General features: G+C 37.7%; 1 protein-coding gene across 1 annotated transcript in view; it reads left to right on the top strand.

The window, feature by feature from the left end:
• Window positions 1-4,108: 4,108 nt before the first annotated feature.
• Window positions 4,109-22,501, top strand: part of LOC124212415 (uncharacterized) — a 27,049-nt gene continuing 8,656 nt past the window's right edge. Inside the window, exons 1-3 of the mRNA XM_046612386.2 lie at window positions 4,109-4,721; window positions 11,689-11,928; window positions 21,449-21,661. Coding sequence (XP_046468342.1) covers window positions 4,658-4,721; window positions 11,689-11,928; window positions 21,449-21,661 — 517 coding nt within the window. The 5' untranslated portion in view covers window positions 4,109-4,657. The remainder of the gene's footprint in view (window positions 4,722-11,688; window positions 11,929-21,448; window positions 21,662-22,501) is intronic.

Here is a 22,501-nt window from a genome sequence, read left to right as displayed (position 1 = left end):
ATTTGCATGCGAATTGTTTCACCGGTTTGATTTTAATTCGCATACCGGTTCGTGAATTTTTCATCTTTCATATCAAACTGATCGATTATTTTTATACGATTTGTTTTCGAGTGTAATTGCAAGATAACGGAATATTTCCTTAAGCAACACCGGTTAATTAATCTATCACCCAGCTTTCTTGTGAAAATTTAAACTTGTCTAATTAACCGTTTCTGAGATATAGTAATTCCTTGTCTACAGATTTCAGGAATTGTAACAATTAAACGATCCGTTCGCATTTCGTTTCACGACAAGAAAGTGATTTCTATCATGAGAGATATAACAGAACAAATTTCTTTGAATACTGATAAGCAAATAGTGTCATTCTCAACTAGCGATGAGCAAATTTACCGATTATTAAATCGGTAAAAATGAATCGATTATTTCGTATTTTTTTGGAACCGTGCATCTGGAACCAAAACTTTGTAAATTTCGGTATGTAGTCTTAACGGTGTAAAAATTGGTTGGTAAATTATAGTTTCATTAAAAATATTTTTCAATTTCAGGTAAAAACATTCATTTATCTTTGAATAATTGAAAAACAAAAACCGATCATAAGATTAAATAATCGATTATTTTTCGTCATTCTTATTCTCAACGTTTTATTTCGCATAACTACTGTAGTTTTATATACAGTCAGTAGAGAAAAAAGTAAACTGAATATAATAAGCGTACATTCGCCTGTATGAGATAAGGCAATTGTTTGGGAGATGGACGGGTCGAGCAGCCAAGTAACCATGTCGCTTTTCGAGCACTGCCATGCAGTTGAATGGCAGCCGGCGTAAAAGGGTTACTTGCCCACACAATATATCGCTATCTGCGAAAGAGATCTGCGAGTGTGCGCACTCGTCCTCAACGAACCTGCACGAAGAGTACTTTATTATCGTATTCATATACTTCTAGTTAAATTCTGAGAAATGTTCATACACTCTGTAACGTATAACGTGATGTATTGTTTACTGTACTATCTATAGGCACAGATAATTACCTATAATGCCCAACTCGATTATTGGGTCAGTTGAAATCGTCGGTTCCATCGTGCAGTGGGCTACTTATTATATGCTTGTGTCGTTGTCCGGTTGACCCTTCCTGCGTTATCAGTAAACCCGTTTATGGGAATGCAGCGTGCATGCAAAGTAACGATATTTATTTAACCCTTTGAGCCATAGTGGTCATTATTCTTACCACCTATTTTATGTCCATTTTTTTTTTTTTTTTGTACATTTAGAGAACTTTTCAACATGTTTTTGTCGTTTTTTGCTATTTCAGATAGTGTACTAATGGGTTTTCAATAACCGAGAGTACTCGTTACGATGTAACGTAAGTTATTATTGTTACAAACAAATTGATTGAAAAAAAATCGTGAAAATCGAAGGAACAATTCATTTCCGAGAATCTTACACCTCTACACGTATACATGTTTTGCATAAATTAGAAGTTTTTGGGGTCGCTGATTACGAATCTGAAATCGAGTTTTAAAAATTCAAGATGGTGGATACAATATGGCGAACGAAAATTTCAAACTCGATCAACTCCGGAAAAAAAAACTCTCTCCACGGGTTTTAGGGATCGCCGATTACGAATCTGTGATCAGATTTTGAAAATTCAGTATGGCGAATCCAATCAACGACCCCAAAAACCACTGCATCGAATTTTTCGACCGGATTTGATTAAATTTGATATATTTGTCCGCCACATTGTATCCGCCACCTTGAATTTTTGATAGCCCGTTTCAGATTCGTAATCATCGACCCCAAAAAACCACGGAACACTATCTTGTTATAAAAGTTGACTCAGCACAACAATGTACGACTCAAAGGGTTAACGACTCTGCATTTGCAATATCAAAGCGAACGACGAGATCAATTTGATAAATTGAAAAAGGAGCAGCGTATCGAACCTGCTATCGAGAGAAGATTCAAAACCTTTCATACATACGTATGTACATACCACAATATAAATTCTCTACAAAAGTGTTATAGCATATGCGATAAGCAGCGGTTTCGAATCTCCGAATCATACCGACAAGCGTTGGCGATATTACTCATCGTGTACTCGAAGAGGAGCCGCGAGCCGCTTCGACTCGACTGGTTCGTTGGCTCGTTGATAATGCTGAAAGACTTGGGCTGGTTGGCTGGTGGCTTCCTGACCCACATACCTCGTCCACTACAAGTGTACACGAGTATGTAGGCAGGCATCCAAATGCCCGTCGCCTCGCTCGTACAAACCTCAAGAAATCCTCGTGCGCGTAAATGTAGGTATAACTCGCGATGCATGCATGCATGTATGTATGTACAGTGTCCGTGCACATATGGACAGTTAAACTGTAGTTCGGGAACCTCATTCACGTTCGAGTCAATTCTCTCACAAGTTTTCCCTGCACCTTGACTTCGGCTTATATATATGCCGTTTACATCCCCTCTAGAGTAGGTAGGTCATAGGTGATACTTAGACCACGGAATATGCACCTAACCTATTGATCGGTGTACCTACTGCAAGTTTACGTACCGCGATTACGTCGGTTATTTTTGTGCTTCATTCATATTCCGGTTGAAGCGCAAGTCATCGTGTCAGACGAGATAGGAAGACTGGAAAACATATTTTTATCCCTTTTTTCATTTTACAACAAATATACTCGCCTACTTTTTATATTCTACATTAAGAACCGAACTCCGTCACGTTCGCTTTCTTAAAACCGTCAAGTCTAGGCTCGCTGAAGTCACCAGATGATACCGTGACAGGTTACTTTAAGGAGGGTAGCACGGTCGAATGCCTTTTGTATCCTGTCTGTTCTCTGGGCTCTTTCCCGAATTAGTCAAGCCCAAGTTCGTGGCGTTGGAGATAGAAATAACCAAACTATTTTCCCCTTATCGCGATATATTTCCCGGAATTTCTTCGTCATCGTTAAAAAATTTTGGTCTCAACTCTGCAGTCTCCTTCCGCCTATCGTAGGATGCGTTCACTCGTAATTTTACTTTCCCATGATTCGCAACGCTGTATACTTCCTCATATTGAAACCGACGATCAAGAGAAGTAGAGGGGTGGGTGGTAGAAGAGAAGAAAAAAAAAACGAAAAAAAAGAAAGAAAGAAAGAATGAGGCACGGAAGAAGCTCGCAATGCGCGTAGGCAACAGGTCTTCGTGGCCTGAATACCACGCCGCAGGAGTTGTTAACGCCTGTGCACAGTGTAAGAATATCGCTGCGGTGTGATACAAATGCACTTATATACTCATCTACACGACGCTTCGTAAACACACATGCACAGGGAGAGAGAGAGAGAAAGAGAGAGAGAGACATTCAGTAAACAGGTACACGTATACAGTACGCACAACTAACGTAGTAATAGTACCTTAGACACTCGTCTGAAATTGCCTTATTTATTTCATCTTATGATCGAAATTTCTTATGGAAATAACATAGAAAAAACTTTCTTTCTTTGTAAAAGTAATAATGTTTAAAAAAATATGTAACTGCGAGGCTTTAGTGCTACTAACTTAAAAAAAAAAAAAACTAACATCGTTATACCAGGCAATCGAGACGAATTGCTCTTACTCTGAGTAAAAAAAAAAGTCAGTTTTTAAGGGTGTACAGTCCGTTTAAATCGGCAATTATTTGAAGTTGATTTGGAGGGTGGGGCGGGAAAAATTCGTCATCACCCTAAATAAAGACCAACCTACCTGGTACCTACGTAAAAAACAGTTCTTTCTAAGTGCTTTCCTATATATGCAGATGGAATTCCACGTGAAATGCACACACACACCTAAGATAATGATAACGCAGTGTGGTCTTCGAGTCTTGCAACCGGGAGTAAATGGACTTATACTACTAGGTGTACACTGTACAGGGTAAATTGTATGGGGCAGATATGAGCTACACTGTAACAGTGCGGCCGTGCAAGTGTGAGGGTTACATTACATTGCTGCAGGAGTGCTACATGCCAGGCGGTAAGTATAATCGGGGAAGAAGCGTTCGTTCGTTGGTTCGTTTCGTGGTGGGGAAAGGAGTGAGTTATACCTGCCCGCCTCTCTCGGGGGCCTCACCGCAACACCTGGATGACTTCCTGCCCGGTACGGATAGTTCAGTCTTCAAGAAGTCGGATTCTCGATCGGTCGAACTTAGGAAACGCGCTCCTGACATACGTGTATTATAATTCACCCTTACGACAGGCTCGTTTTACTTACCACCATATGCACTTCACTGCTACGGACAAAATGAAGATCCGACCTGTATAGGCAGAGTGCAGGTGACGATAATTCGCGCCCCCTTATCGAGTGTGTTGCTACTTAATTCGAGTTTCGGTTCATCGCTTGTATGGTTGATTGTAATTAAAAAAAAAAACGCTTAAACCTCTGTGCTGTAATGATTAAACGCGATTTATTATAAGGAGAAGAAGTTAAAACTTATTTGAAAGTGAAGTACCGAGTTTTACCGATAAGGGTTGTTACTGTTGGTTTTGTTGCTGTTGTTGTTATTCATATACCAACATCCGCAAGCCAGTGCCCGTTGTCTATTTGTCGGAGGAGGTTTTGTCGAGTCACTTAAGAATTATAAAGATATTACTCGTCTTTCAACGTGGACGTAAACCAAAGCGAAAACTTTTTCAATATTAATATCACCGATGGAGTTCTCTTCGGCAGTGTTTCTATTTGGGTTACTTCTCAGCATAGCAAACTCCGTTCAAAGTAAGTATTACACTCCTCAAGCATCACTCTCATTATCGTTGTTTTTCGTCGTATGATGTTCACGATTCAAATTCATGTCACTCGGTCAAACGTCTTGATTATACCTATATCTATGTACAATAATATCATCTACACGTGTATCGGTCCGCATCTCTGTATATTCAAATCGTCCAAGTCGCAAAGTGGCATGACAAATATCGCATGTACGTACGTACATACGTAAGGTGTATACGATGCTCATCCACTCGTCGCGGTTGACCCACTTCAATTTTTGACTCACTTCAGCACGCGTAGATATCGGTACAGACCAAACTCCGACGTCGTAAACGGTTCAATTCGTTGCTCAGTTGACCTTACGTTTGCCGGTTTTGACTGGTTTATTGAAAAAGTGGACCGAAGTCCGTGCTGTCCGATTTAATGCTTCACTGATGCTTGCAATACGAAAGCAACTACTGTTCAGAATTATACCTATATTATATATAACTATTCACAGCTGTGACAGAGAAGAGTTTTACTATATTTATCACCTTTACATCCATCAAATTGTAATCCCATATACCTGAGCTTCTTATATTTCTCATCCTGTACAACTGGTAAAAAAATAGTAATGATAACAAAATTTCATGTCGTTGACGCGAAAATTCTTCTACTTCTTTTTTGCATCATGGTCAGCGATTTTTATCCTGCAGCATCATATATAACACTAAAATTTCACTCTGTTTCGGAGTGGTAAAGGTTCACAGTTTATGTGTATCACAGCGTGATGTGCTAAACTTGTTATATGTACATACCTTTAACGTACACCTGCGCAATGCCGCTATGCTGGCACGTTTTATCTTACCCATCTACACGTGGTGTAACATGAACATGGAGTCGAAACATCATCAGATTTAAGTCCAGTCATTCTATCTCGAAAGTAGAGGTATAACAGTAGAAGAAAGGCGTGCACTATAATTGTTCTTGAAGACTTCAAAGAAGAGAATTGTTGCTATTCTTTAACTGAATAATTACAGTACGCAGAAACCGAGGAAAACAGAACCTTCTGTATTTTCGTGAAAACGATTTTAATGTTACGACGGAGTTACAGAGCGCAAATGAAATATGTAATAACTAGGCAGGAATTTATGTGTACCTACCATACATAGCATGGCTACTCGTACAAATTAGAAACTAAACGTTGAACCCTTGTGAATGACTGTAAATACGGGTATCTCTACATCACATGATACAAAGTAGTGGGTGCAAATTAAGCTGAGCTGTGGGAATGAGCAGATCGTAATTACGGTGATTGTATTGAGGTGGCGAGGTGTGTATTACATTCAATCCATGAACAAAGGATCCACAACCGTAGCGTTTAATTAGTCAGTTCGCGGTGTCGAATTTCCCACGATTGCTGCGGCACATCCAGACGTTAGACTCGTGCAACGCGTATACGGATAAACAAAGCCAAGGAACTATATCGCGAAATGCAAACTCTATAATGTATGCGCGGAAACCGTGGATATCCGCTTTCCCTCCGTTTTTTCTACTTACTATCTAGTTAGTTGAAATATATATAGTCTATAGCATACCGGGTTATTTTCGTTATGCGCCCCGTGTGCCCCCATAGAGACTCCTAATTATAGGCAAATCAGGGTACAAGTCGTCAATTCTGGGTGCATTCTGATATTAGCTTCCAGTGTTGTCAACAATCTTTTATATCGCGTGCTGCGGAGCTTGTGACTAGCTCTGTCTCTGTCCTAGGAAGTTTTTGGCGCTACCAGCTAATTTCAGAACGCACCCTCTGAGCAACTCCGAGTTCCACCGCGTGCTAACAAAAGAGTATCGGAGCTGCTCAGAGTGGACTTGCACCCGAATTTGCCTATAATTAGAAGTCTCCATGGAACGCATTACGGAAATAACCCGGTACAGAAAATTGAATGGTGATTTAAATCTTCTTATGCCATATTGTTTTACTTGCGGAAGCTGGTTAAATTTCACTCTATTTACGATTAATCGTTTGAAACAGCATTGCATTCTATCTTTATTACGGTTCAAATCGTGTCGCGACTGCAGCGCAATTCTCAGAAATTACAATCTTGGCCTGAATAATTCGTTGGGGCTCACTTCTCGTCGTCGATTGGCTAAGATTACCGTGATCACTATAACGGAAGATAATGTTCCAGATTAATCCACTTGCGTTGCAATTATTTTTTTTTTCTTATTTCTCTTCTTTCAATACAATACGCATGCAATTGTCTCCAGGTTTTTTCTTCAAATTTCAATAAGCGATGGAAAAATTTTCTACCCATGCAATACTCGGGTAATTTGACTATGAAAAAAATCATCGTGACGTCACATTCACAGATTATTCCGTGAAATATGCGGAAACTGCACGGAGCAGAGTGGAATCTGCATTACGTATAACACCTGCACCGATTACATGATATATGCGGACATGCAGGTGAGCTGCAGCCGCTTTTGCTGCAGATGTAAGAGTATAAGGCGCGTATAATAGAGCGGGACGAGGCGATAGATGCAGGCGCATTGCAGGTAGAATTGGTTAGCGGTAAAAGCAATTCCTCTTCTTACGTGTATATCTATATACCCATACATGTATACGTTATACGTAAAAGTTGAGTCGAGGAGAAGATATAGTTGATCTCTTTTAACATTATACAGAAAATTCTCATAATGGACGCTTTCGAATAGAGGCTTCGCTATCTAGCTCGGTTATTTTCCCAACTTCCTGGTGAGTTTCAGTAAAGTTTCAGGTTTAATGCACGCTTCTTAGTTTGCATTTCGAAACTCCCGATATCGATCGTACAGGAATGTTACACATTAATTCAAACGGCGATTTGTCGATGCTTCCAGTTTGCAACAATCGAAAGTCAACTTCAAAACCTTTCGATAATATTTATAGATCGCGATGAAAGCTGTTGGTATAACGCAGTCAACATTATAATTGCAAATTCTTAACTACATTTGCTGCATTGATTTCTTTCGCGAAATTGGCTCATTGTCAATATTATTATTTGAGGATTTACTGAAAGAGAAATTAGACTCTTACTTTTCCAGATTAATAAGTTTTATTCAAGTATCGGTGACCGTATTTATTTTATAGCGTGAGAATTTGCACTTCACTGCTTAATTTCGCAAATTTCGTTTATTGTCCTACTTGGAGAAAATTTTTTGAATTACGCACTTGTACAATAAATATATTTATTCGAGAAATCTTTCTCTTCTTCTTATAATTTTAGACGATATTGCACAGATATGATACGTGGATCGATGCCTTGAATTCAATCGTTGAGTTCACTCTTTCGTTCATACATATAATCTTGCAAGTTGTAATACACGCTGGTGCCAATGTGAAAGAAATATATGTTTTTAATAAGACGGACCGTTACGTACCTGCTACCTCTAAGACTCCACGATACATGATGCGAGAAAAGGTGTATTATACCTATAAGCATTAGCTACGGTACTAAGATCTTTTTTTCTCGCTTCTTGTTCTTCTTCTTCCTCCTCTTCTTCGGCTAGGATAAAAAATCACCGTCTTTGCTATATATAACTCGTTAAAAAATTTACAGCTCTTTACGCTTGTGCATATATTTTAGGATTCAAAAGTATATCTACAAATTAGAGACCTTCTCGCACCTTCACCCTGTGATAATCTTACATCATGCGGTAATGAAACTGCCATTTACCTTTTAAAAAACCGCGACTTTATATTTCTTTCTTGTTTCATTTTATACCCCATTGTTAATTACTTCTATAATGAACCGCTGTTTTTTTATATCTGTTTATATTGGGCTTCGATGATTGAAATTACTTTTTTTTTTTCCTCTATTCTTTATTGGGTGATTAAATAAACGGTGCTTGGTTCGTTCTCGACGCACGTATAAATACGAGAAATAGGAAACAAAAATGAGAAGCAAAAAGAATCGCAGTTTATTTTTAATCATACGTTCAACGACTCGCATGTGCGCCGCAATTAAAATTGTAGCTTCAACGGGTATCCACACCGAAGTCGTCAGTTTCTTATACTTGTGGCTATTATGCGTGATAAACACTGCAGCAATACATACGCTACCGCACATGCATATGAATAGGATTATACGGATGTCAATGCACGTGTGAAACGATCAGGTGCGTCACGCGTGAGTAAATATACCTACCTAAATACATCGTAAGGAGTTTTTGTGTCTGCAGAGTTGACGGTTGTTTAGGATATATATGTGAAAGGACTAGAGACTTTTATCTAACCCCCGTTGGTAAGTCTTATCTCTTTTGCGCTACCCAGTTCGCGAGTAGCTCTGTCTCTGTCATCTAAGGAGTTTTACCGCTACCTGCTAATTTCGGAACGCACCCTTAGTAGCAACGCACATAATTATTCTGCCATTTCCAAATGTAATCTATTTGATAAATAATTCTTCTAAAAAACTAAATTATGTCTTAAAACTAACACATACAACAATATAGGTATAAACTTGAGCTGTAATGCACGTAATCCGTGATATGAAAACCAAGGGTGAAAATTTGAATGAAATCATCATCGGTGCATTCAACTTCCGCGTCTTTTATTATACGTATAGTCATGAATACATAAACCTATGTACAAAGCCGAAGAATTGTAACGAGTATGTATGTATGTTCAGAATTTCGTAAAAGTGTCACGAACTCACAGCGACGGATAAATATGTTGTGACTCATTCGATCGTTTCATTGCGCATGGCCGAGTCGAACAATGCCAGCAGGCATAAGAATTACAGGAACTGTGTGAATATTGTATTAAAGAAAGTTTCTATGCACGTATAATAAATAGTTATGCTTGTGGAAGTCTACAGATTAACGGAAAAATATTGGTCCGTTAATTAACTTCATTATTATGATCGTCTAATAAAAAATGTTGGTGGTTTTATTTTTTCTTCTAAGCTTGTACTTTCACCTCTCACATTATTTTTCTCTTCTGCTTCTTCTTTTTTTCACCATTTACCGATCGATTCTTTCGATCGTGCCGTACAATATAACATTGTACACTTGTTATAACTTATACTGTTGTACATAATAAATGTATAAGACGAAGTTGGGGAAATATCATGATAATAATGATAATAAAATGGTTTATAACTGTAATTGGTACATCGTTACTGCGCAGCTTAAACCGCACCATGATGACGATGACGGCTAATCGGCTATTATAGAAACTTTCTCTTGCTGAGGATGAAATTTTACACTCTATCAGAAAATTGTATTGTTATTAATATAGTTTTGTCTGCTTTATAGTTGTAACGACGGAGTTAAACTTTCGTTCGCATGATGTTTGTCAATATCGAAATCGTGAAATTCGGTTTCTATTATATTTATTATATTGCAGATATCATAAACGAAAACTTAGTATTCATTTGAATAAATTAATCGCATGTAATAATTCAATGATATTAAAATGAATTATTCGAGGTGAGGGATTCATAGTGCAGACAAGCGAATTAGGCAAACAGCTAGGTATATACATATACGATTTCTTCTCGAACGCGTCTGTTACGAAGTTTTCGGCAGTCAGTCCACAGTCGTTGTTTCGGATGCAAATGAAAACAGAAAGCGACTGCGAAGAAAATTTGTATAAGGTGTAATGTACTATGTATATACATACAAGGCGTTGAGTAGAAATAAAGCGAAAATGTCGCGCACGATTCGCGGTGCAAGTTGCACAATTCTGAATAAGTGAAACAGTGCGAATAATAGCCGATTGTAATTCTCGGAGAGTACAAGTTTGACATTTTGACTGTTTCGTCGTGGGTGGAATTTACATATGTATATAAGGTGTATCCAGTGCGACACCTATGTTATATACTAGGTATACGTATAATACGCTTTTCGCATTACCGATTACTTCCTGCAGTCAAATTACACCACTGCAGTAAGCAAATCGCCTGTTTCGGAAGCGGGTTTGTAATCCGAAAACCTTCACGTGACGCAATTGTTTGTTACAACTTGTCGCATTTAAATCCGCGATCATTTCCGTCAATTTTTTTTTTTTTACTTCTTTTCCTCACAATCCTGTTTCTTCACCTCCGACGAATAATTGGCCAATTCTTACGACAAGGCGAATGGCTATGTAGATCACCGGTTGCGTTTCGACGATCCTTCCCTTGACGCGAGACTGTAATCGTTTTATCTTTACACTTGGGCATTCTAAATTACTATGTATATTATCTGTTACAACAGGCGTGTGTATGACTTGAATCATTATGCAATTTAAATTTCTATTTAATTGATACACGGTATAATTGTATGTGTGTGTAATATAGGAAACTTTGATAAAGTTTCGAATTCAAGAAAATGGCAACAGTAATAATAATAATCATCATAATAATCTAACAGTAATACATTTAGATGAAAAAACTGCAAGCAGTGGAAAATGTGCACACTTTCCTACACCTGTAATCATAGTACGCAGATCGCCTCATCCACGCGTTGAAATCACTCGAGCAGCCGAGTCACCGCACTTCATTATTGCACTAAAACGCGGTGACATTAATGCTTGGATAAAATATCCACTACGCTGTAATACGCTGTTAAAAATTTCTGTATGGAACTTCCTATACTGTATTGGAAGTATTATTTGGATACGGAACATTTACTGCATATTCAATTCATAAGTACAATAAATTTACTACACAATTTATTGAATTCAAATTACTTTTTGTGTTTTTCCTACAAATTTTAGTAAAATCAACAATTAACATTGTAATTTTAAGACAAATACATAGTAATTTGCGCTGCTACACCGAATTTCTAAATTTGCAACCTGATTACGTAACTTGACAACTCTTGAAGATGCGTTTTTGCGTTGATTATAATTCATCAATATTATAAGATACATTAATAAGACTGAATGATAACAAGAATTTAACAATTATTTTAATAGGTTCATTCACAATTGTATAGAATTTTATTAACAGTTTTTATTACTTGATTTCAGGAAGTACAGCCGTACCAGAATGTGGATATCCAGGAGCGCCGGCCCACAGTTTCGTCCGATTTGGACTGCCGGGCGAAGAAGATGTTATCGATGAAGCCGAGGCGCCCCTAAATGTCGCTTCTCACTCCCCGGGAACCGTGGCGACGTACTCATGTGAACGGGGATTCGAACTTCTCGGTCCGGCGCGAAGACAGTGTCGAGAAAATGGAACATGGGTACCCGATGGCGTCCCGTTTTGCGGTGAGTTTTATCATAAAGAAAAATAAGCTCCAATTTTCGTGGTCCATATATAAAGAAGAGTTTCATTTTTTGTAAACCAATTTATAATCATTCAAAGAAAAATTGTAGTTAAATTGGGTGCATCGTTACAACAAAGTTTTATATATTGTTGGAATGACAAAGAAAATGTGATATAAGTAGCGATTATATGTATACTTACTTCAACTATATGTGAATAGTTGTCGATCGTATATTTTCCGATTATTGCTACCTTATATCTCGTCGTCTGATTGATTATATGTTTTTTCTTTGAATTGAATAAAGATGTAGCATCAATTTATTGTTGCACCAATATCACATTATCATAATTGTAGTAACAAGAAAATATTACAGTACGATCTATGAGTAACCACGATCGATATTTCATTACATCTAGCTGTATGACAAGACTTATTATTTCGCATCGCGTAGATATCCAGAACTATTAAGCACGACTAGAAATTTGTTTCGGTGCAGGTTTTGTAGATCGAAAATTGTCAAAAGAGATGAATACGTCACGGATGATTCATATTTAGAAAGTTGTAAATGTATATACTTATAATAATTGACAACATGTATATCATTTCAATGATTCGATTCGATTTCAATGATTCTATATTTCGATGCGTGAATTCTATAGATGTGTAGATCATATTATAGACATACGCAGCGAGCCAAAGAATGTTCGTTTGATAGGTATATTTTATAAACCCTCCGGGTCTTTGCTAGTTTCTGTACAGTTTGCGTATACGTTGTGTACGTATCGATAATGCCACTTATTATATCGTTAGTCGAGTTGTGTATCTTGGTGGCTTGTGCCTGCACATCATGCTGCGAGGCCAGTAACAGGTTGGTATGTACTTCGGTTAACGGACGCGGCCTCTTCTCTTATAAGTATGCAGCTCGTATGTATACATCGTGCTACCATACATAAATAAATACACACATCCGTATTATACACCTACCGCCAGTGGTATAACGCCTCGTCTCAGCGGACCGGCATCTCTTAACAACCTACCCACGGCTTCGTCATCATCATCATCATCATCAGCATCCTCGGTCAAGGACACGGGGAAACCACAAAACTAGGTCAACGGGCTTCTCCCTAAATTCTTACGGCCGTGGCGCTGCCTTGTATCCGGGTTATAGGCAAATCAGCGTACAAGTCCGGGTGTCATCAGCCACGTGCTAACAAAAGAGCATCGGAGATGCGCAGAGTGTACTTATACGTTGATTTGCCTATAATTAGGAGTCCGTCAGCTCATTTTATACTATACACAGTGGCGTAGCTATCATAGGGCCAGGTGGTGCAGTGCACCAGGGCCCTGGAGCTCAGGGGGCCCTCTAACCTCAGCTTTGACGCAGAAAAACTAAAAAGCTTTTCGATGAATTGGCTTCTGATCAGCGATTTGAAAACCAGGAAGTCTTTAGAGTAACTATTTTCAACAATGTACTCGACATAATAATCAATCAGTTAGATGCGCGTTTTATTGGTATGAGTGCAGTTTGTAAATCGTTCGACTTCCTGATGCCAAAAAATTTGCTTAGCTGCGGAATGAAACGATTTTACTCCAGAAATGTGATCAGTTTCAGAAGAAATATTGCGATATAATTGGACCCAATTTTTCGCTCCAATTTCTTAATGTTTATCATCTGATCCTCCCTCAATTGATGAAGACGTGGTCTATTCGCCAGCTTTGCAAAGAAATTATAACGAAATTTGGCGTGCTCGAATGTGACCTTACGAAAGTGTATACAGCGATGCTTCTGTTTCATACAATTCCCGTTACTTCCGCGGCAGCAGAAAGATCTTTCAGTAAACTGAAGATTATAAAAAATAATTTAAGAAACAGCATTCGACAAGATCGCCTCCGACATTTATCGTTAATTGTAATAGAAAATGAGGCGGCATCAAACTTGGATTTGAGTGAAATTATAGACGAATTCGCAAAAATTAAAGCGCGCAAGAGATTGTAAATTGGGCGGCGAATTCTGTTAAAAATCGTTTTTTCCCTTAATTAATCTCATCTGTATAATAAATATTCTATATTGTCATGTGCGTCGTTGTTTATTCATTCCCTTTTTCTTCTATTAAACACATGGAGATTCTAATAGAGACGACGTATGGATTTAGCCTACTAGGGATAAGTTCAACTCACTGTTTCCTATTCTTATTCTTATCAATAATTTTGAAGGCCAATATAAGTTCAAACTACGCGGAAAGAGGGGAGGAAAAGGGCCCGATTCTTTCCCTATGCACCAGGGCCCTTGTCCCCCTAGCTACGCCACTGACTATACATAAATGCCTTGATCTTCCGGCTAACTCGTTTTCGGCCCGAAACAAAATGCGAGTTCAATTCTATACGAGTTATGTTTCGGATCGAAAACAAGTTAGCCGAAAGATTAAGGCCTTCATGCATTTTACTGTACCTCGAATAGCATGCCATAATACACCGCGTATGAGTTGCACGGACATACCTATATCGTATAATCTATCGGACAGCAAGTTCGAACGCTGTTCAAGTAGCTGATCCACGTTCGAAAGGGCTCACGCGCTTAATAGGTTACATATGGTATGTATGTATATCGCATGTACCTACATGTATAATAGTACATAATTGCGGTGAAACGGAATTCACACTTTCCCCAATAATTCTTAACGCACACTGCAGAGCACAGCTACATGTTATAATTGTACGAGATATCTACGATGTACGAATTAACGTTTTTGGGTCACCTCAGGGCTGCATTCTATATATGCCTGTACATTGAACATATATATATATATATATATCTATGATAAATATCATCTGGGAAAATGTTAATCTATCTTGAAAATTGAGGTACATACATGCGTAGATTATCACCCATTATACCTATACATAAATATAAACTTATATGAACTATCGTGGTTTTTATAAACATTCACGCCTTATTTTCTAACCTTCGTTCTCATTCTTGAAATATTCATTTTTCCTCTTCTTATTCCTCGTATATAATTAACGAAAATATAATATTTATATATAAATATACATATACGAAAATACAAGAAGCCAAACATTGTACTCGGTAACGATTTTCCCCGTTGGATTTTCACGTATCTATAACATGCAGTGCATGTACCCATAGATATATGTACACTGTAACCATGTTACCGGTTCGATCGAACGTCGCGCTCTATTAATCGTTTGAATTACTTCAAACGCGCGTTAATTGCCGATAGGATATTAACGGTGTGAATGTATGATGCGTATAACGGCCTTATGCCAGCGGCGCGTTACAACACTTACAAAAAATTTATACCATACTATAATATCTAAATTCTCATAAATACATATGTGTGTTGCGTGTGGCTAAAATGTGTCTGTGTATTTATGTATATGTGTACGTTTACGCATGCCTGTTGTGTAGTGCAAGGGAAATGAATGGGAGAACTCGAGCAGTAGTAGTACAACAATAAATATGACGTATTATAGTAGGCTACATGCCATGACGTTTTCTATACAGTCGTGTTCAGGAGGCTTTTGTAGGTAACGGTCTTGACCCGGTGACGTTTTTGCTCGCACAGCCATCAGGCTGCACGTCTAATCGCACACCGTGTCTAATCTCCATCCAACCCACTATCCATAAGCATTTCTGTATCGCCATTATGCGCCATTATAGATGTATCTATGTATATTATATATTCACAGTATACACACTATGGGTGCGTTCCGAAATTAATTAACTTCCAGTGCAGTCAACAATCTTTTATCTTTCTTGCTCAGCCGAGTTCGCGAGTAGCTCTGCCTCTATTATCTAGGGAGTTTTTAGCGCTGCCACCTAGTTTCGAAACGCACCTTCTATATTACATAAATTAGCTCCCAATACTGTCAACAATCTTTTATCTCTGCGCTGCCGACTTTGAAACTAGATCTGTCTCAGTCCTAGGGAGTTTTGGAACGCACCCTTAGAACTGAAGTTTTGTGCACCTGTTTTGAGGAGACTGAATCGTTACATTAATCAAAAATGAAAGCAAAGAAACGATCAATAGAATTAAAGAGAATAATTACTCGGCGATGTCTGACAATGAGGTGTAGTATATAATGAATTGGAAATACGAGACCTCAAATTCAATTATAAATTGTATCGTTTGCATCTGAAGAATAAGTGTCACGATTGTTTTGCATCATATTGCGGAATGACGCGGGAAGAAAACTGTTAGAAATCTTTGAAGCAGATGGTTGAAAGGCTGTTGTTGTCAGGCTTCGGCTACTTGCACAACACCTGCTTCACCGTGTCTCTCGATGCCTCCCTGAGCCCGGAAAATTTCGTTGCCGTGTTGTTTTATCAAGCATTGAGAAAAGTGAAGAAGAGTTATACGTTGTGTGAATTTAGTAATAAACAGTGCAAGCTGCACGTGTTCACAGCATGACAGTGCACAAAGTAAAAGATGGACAAAAAGCTAGACAATAAAACAAAAGTACCCAAGACATGGATATAATGCATATAGTATACGTATACCTGTATATGAGAAACTTGTAAAAAGTGGATCATGGGGGCGCATTGTCCGGTGATTCCGGTCTTTGAATCTAGTCCAGCGACAACTGCTGACTGGCTTATACATTACACACGTTTATATCACGACGCGACGTAAAGTAGGCATACAAGTAATAATATAAAATTGCCGGAATCGTTATTTCTATTCGGGTCGAAGACTACCTAAATCGCTAAAAATAAATAGAATTCGTATTACCCTCCATAGTTTCACATCTCGTCATTTTTTTTTCTCGTGACCCCGTCATTAAATCGTGCATATTTGCGCAACAGGCTGTCTGCCGATAAATTGTGAATTGATTGTTACAACATCCTTGATCGATGTTACAATTCTGATAAACATTCCGGGGCGCTTGGGTATAAATTTTTAAATTTAAGAAATAATATATTAACACTATAGTATAGGCATCTATTAACGGTTGATCAACTGAGACCAGTTCCGTTAATTAAAAACCATATCTTTACGCAACGATTCGGATACCTTTTTAAAAATAGATTGTATCAACCAAATCGAACGGTATAATATATCTACCTGTAGAATAGTAGAAAAAAAAGATTTTTTGTCTTGTTTTTGTTGATATTTCTATAACGTATTTTCACACGTGAATAGCTTCTATATTGAAGTATTATACCTTCAAACAGAATACTAATCTGAAAATCTATGTATGTGTGTGTGTAAAATTACAAGACCGCAAACGAATAATAACAACGATCCTATACCTACGGTATCAAAACGTTCAATTTTCGTAACCGAGAAGCCAATCCATCTTCATCAAATACATCTCTGATAAAATGTCATAACTATAATCGATACTACATCAACCTACCTCCTCTCATATCTATAACTATATAGTATAACACTATTATACATAGGTATATGTATAATTAAATATGCACATGTATGTTTAAATACATATCTAACGTCAATCCGGCTCCACTCGACGTGTATGAATTAATGTCTACACCATCCGCGTCTATCCTTATCATTGTTGATCGTTCAAACCAGCGGCTTAAGGCTTGACAAATGGAGAAGGATAAAATAAGTAGGAAATAACGAAAGGAAGAGAGATAGAATGATGCGAGATCGAGGAGAGAGGAGGAAGATACATGGAAATAGTGATCTCGGACTCCGCTACGCGTTATGGAGTAGAGAGCTGATCCTATCCTCAGGCTCTCTAGCCGACAACCTGTCGCAATTCTTTTTCAACCGCGAATGTCAGGGTCGTCAGGTGTCGTTGATCCTCCACCGACTATTAAAGTCATCGTATTATAACAGATCACAGCTGTAATACAGGTGCCACATATCATATGAATTTTTCTATCATATTATGTAGGTACGTCTATCTGTTATGCGATCTAATTACTTATCACGTTCAGGTTGGGGCTAAAAATGCGGAAAGTTTAGAAAATGCAATATCAATTCTTCAAAAACTCGGAAATCTCTTTTTGGAAACAATTCAAAGTATAGAAAGTTCGAAGTGTAAAAACAACGACACATATATTTGTTTTCTCGTCCATACTATATTTTATTAAGGAATTGAGGATCCTCGGTATTTATTTATACAGAAGTAAATATGTGCAATACAAAATACAAACAACTTTGAAACCGGATGTAAAATGGTGATTAATCCGTGCCGATTGAGTTATTGTCATCATCGTCGTTATTATCATTATTGTTATTATACAGGAATGCTATATATGCTTATAATTGTATATAAACTCGGCAAGCGACACTCTTTATATAGGTACCACTATTCGGTATGCAGGGCGCAATAAATGATCGAATTCATTACTTGAATCTTCTATGCATGCATTATTAATTTATTTATTTATTTATTTATGTACGTACGCACGTACAAAAGAGGTCGAGCATTGATGTCACCTACGACGCGCAAACATGGCGCCCACGCGGTTTAAGCATCCATTATGCGATTGCAACGATTTCCTCATAACGTTTTTACGTGTGCAATGTTATACACATACTGTATATTTGTTTATGCATGCATGTATGTAACGTATCTGTACCTGGATCCTTATATACTCGGATCGTTCCACAATTGACGCGCGTGCTAGATTCTCGCCTGCACGACCGAATACTCATTATACATACATCATATGTATGTTAGTATGATATACCTAAATGTACATCTTCTTTCCCCATTATAAATTCTTCCGTCGCGTCGCCTCTTTTTAGCATAATGCGCGACATCGTTCGAATACAATTTTCTTCCATTACTGCACGTATGTGCATACACATCGTACATTCTGCGAACTTAAAATTATGTGCATTGGCCTGAATCAATTTTTTATCCATGACTCATGCGCCTACGACACGAGCTGTATACGTACAATTCCTAGTTTCAATAAAAACCGTTATGATGTGATAAGTAAACCAATGAACTTTGAATTATCGACGGTAATATTTTTAAAAAGAGCATGAACAATTTTTTGAATTATATTATATTCATGTAACGTAAAATCGAGCATCAAAAGTAGAAAAAGAAAAAAAAAAACTAACATTGATTAAAAATTAAAAGGAAAGGCGCGAATCTTGTAATAATATAACTCCATCCGGTTTCTTCAATTTCGTGTGAAACGATGAAGATTCTATTCCTTCGACGAGGATACAATGTTATTACCTATAACGCAACTTATATTATTACATATCTATAGACCGTCTCTAATCGCATAAAAAATTATGAAGATATAATGTTTGTTCGAATTGAAAAAAAAAAATTGCTTTATCCGTGATTTAATATTATTATTATTATTATTATTATACATTTGGTTGATCCTTGCGAAAATATTATACTATGTTTATTACAAGACTCGCGTTTGGGTTATAATAATCCAATTAAATTCTTCCACTATCGTGTAATTGCGCAATCGTAACCTATGTATAACTCTACAATACCATACAACAGATAGATGATAAATTTATCCGTCGTATAAAAGACGGGGAAAAAAAAAATTAAAAATAAAATAAAAATGATACTTAATTGACAAATAGAGTCACGGTGAGCTTATTGTTTAAATAAGAATGTAGGTTTGTGAGCGTGAATAATTCCGCAAGACTGTAGACATACACCTACATATATAGGTAGGTAGATACTTACCTATATTGCAATCGCGTTTATAATGCTTATAGCTATTATTGCGCTGCAAAGATCCGCATCTATCTTTCGCTGATAGTATTTCATAGCTATGCCTAGAATTGCTGCACGCGCTTAGCGCATCACGATTGCAATTATTATTGTTTCCCTCGCCGATCGTGAGCCGAGATTAATAGCTGTAGGTATATAATCTTTCGCAAGCCTCTTGACGCTGACAAATGGAAAAAGTGGCCCACGCTGCAATCTCGTGAGGACGAGAATGAGGGTTGAAGAAATTTCAATAATCGTCGTCCTCGATCGTGAGGTGTTGCAAAATTTTTAACCAATAAACAATCCGCGGACGCTATTCTTATTTCTTTATTATCATAAAAATTCTTTATTTTCTCATTGTCGCTCGTTTAATGATAATTCGTATAACGCATCCCGCAATCAACAAGTTCTTGTACACACAATTTATTTCAACACAGTGAAGAATATTCTCTGCGTCGTGGGTGTGATAATTATCAATAGTACGACAGAGCCGATCAATAACGCGGATCAATTTGAATTTTAATGTTACACATATTATACTAGCCAGGTATAATTATACTCTCAGTTTTCTCCTCTGTTTATATAGTAGAGAAAAGTTGCAGTCTCTAAAACAATTAATAATTATGATAATAAGCGGTCACAATTACAGGAGGTTAATTAAGCGAGAAAAATTAAGAGCTAGATATAACTTGATATCGCAGAATTTACTGTTTATTCTAAATTAACGCGTCACGAGTTTTCACCACATTGCAGCGGAAGAAAAAAAAAACAAAAAGAAAAATCGAAAACTTGTGTATCATAATTAACATGTACAGCCATACTGAACAATTGGTTGAGTAATAAAATTAACGAACAGAAACCGCGCTGTTGGGCATAATTTAAATTTATAATTAAAAAATTGGTAACAGTTATTATACGTATTTACCTGTACATAAATATAATTGTTTGCTAATAATGGATAATTCAAGGGAAGAGAGATCCAGAATGAATGACTCGATGTTATAACTATTTGAGTGATATTTCACGCGCGGGTTGCATTCACTCCGATCTGGCAAATGCACGCACAGATACCCATGTATATTTAATTGTTACAAAAACATATACCGATTTGAATGAAAAAATTCCCACGTTACGGTATCGTCGAACTACCGCAAACCGAGCAACTTCTTTTTCGTTCCCTACTATACCCGCGGTTACTCGGACTTTATAACTTCACCTTTATAGTGCATATATACGTCCAGATTTACCTGTTCAAAGCGGCACCTGCACCTAGCGCAAGCATTTCTGCAGTTCACCGATCTCTAGGATGGACTATCGTTACCCGACTTCTTTAGTTTAAGTTTCGCGCCCAAAAAATCAGAATTTGGCGCGTTCGGAACCATTCAAATTCGGAATTTCAACCCCGCCCCCTTCCCGAATTGTATCACCACCGTACAAGCATTGCGAAAGAATTAGTTGAGGATGAATACGCCGCATGGTTTGAATAAAAATTTAGGAAAAGAAAAGAAGACCGTTTCAATAACTCTCTAGCAATTTTATTCGCGCCAATTATATATACGAAACGAGAACTGACTCAAGAAAATCGTTGTACTTTGTGAAAACAAAACTAATCTAGTAAATTGGAATAACTGCAAAAACTGATCAATATCAACATCTTACAGTTTGACTTTTCATTCTTAGACAATGCGATCCATTCATCCCTCATTTCTTCTCCTCTTCTCTCCAACGTCTGAAAATTGTCTGTTATTTTTTCGATATTTCTCAGACAAAAAAATCTTTAATACCGTTCGAGTGGTGAAAATGGTTCCAATTTTTCGTTGCAGTGCTGAACGTGGCCGGAGGCAAAGCTCCGATGCAATCGAGCACTACAGATGGTGGAATACCTCAGCGAGCAGTCGACGGAAGTAGCGGCCAAGTCTACACTCCTCAGACCTGCACATTGACGAGACCCGAGTTGTCGCCATGGTGGTACGTGAACCTGTTGGAACCGTACATGGTTCAGCTGGTTCGTCTGGATTTCGGAAAACCATGCTGTGGTAATTGGATGACATGATTTAATTACATGTAACTTGTAGTGACTAAAGCGTGATTACTTCGAAAGTGAGTGAGAAACAGGAAAATGAGAACAAATAGGGGAGAGCAAGATGAGAGTAGTAATACAAGGCCAGTTCTGGATACAGATTCCTGTACCGACATCTTACCGACACTCCAAATGTCGGTTCTGGATATAGATTCATCTACCGGCATTGGGAGTGTCGGTAAAATGTCGGTACAGAAATCTGTATCCAAAACCGGCCTTGTATTGCTACTAATGAGGAAAAAAGAAAATAAAATGATACTGATGGAAAAAAATAATGGAAAACCATGAGGTAAACGATGTTCCATGGTATTAAGATGCTCCAGTAAGCATCGCCGCCGCTGCGAGTCTACCATGCGGTTGGCCTGAATACTCCATAAATCCTTATCAAATTATCCTGCGTCTGTGTAAAGAATTTCTTCTATAGGTGCAGCTTTCCATTGTTAAAGCAAAACCATAGTAATTCAATGACCAATAGGCTGTGACGACGAGAGACATTGAATCGTAAAATTAAATCGCACGATTATTTTTGTGCTTCGATAGTTACGTCTGTAATAGGTGTAGGTAATGTATATTGTACCCGTACCTTCTACCTTATTATATACCTGTACCGTGTGCGCTACACGTACACGTGTAACCGTCAGGTGTACTAAGTGTAACGATTATGATGCAGGTTTATAATAGTCTGCATGCGAGATCTTTTAGAAACTCTTGCAGATGAAAGCGAAAGCATTTCAACTTTCGATTGTTGTTAGAAAATCATACTAATCTGATCATCGAATGTAGCTTTCTTGTATGA

The sequence above is a fragment of the Neodiprion pinetum genome, chromosome 2 (assembly GCF_021155775.2).
Source record: "Neodiprion pinetum isolate iyNeoPine1 chromosome 2, iyNeoPine1.2, whole genome shotgun sequence".
In the NCBI taxonomy this organism is placed as follows: domain Eukaryota; kingdom Metazoa; phylum Arthropoda; class Insecta; order Hymenoptera; family Diprionidae; genus Neodiprion; species Neodiprion pinetum.
The sequence above is the reverse complement of the archived record's forward strand: the minus strand, read 5'-3'. Positions and strand labels throughout refer to the sequence as shown.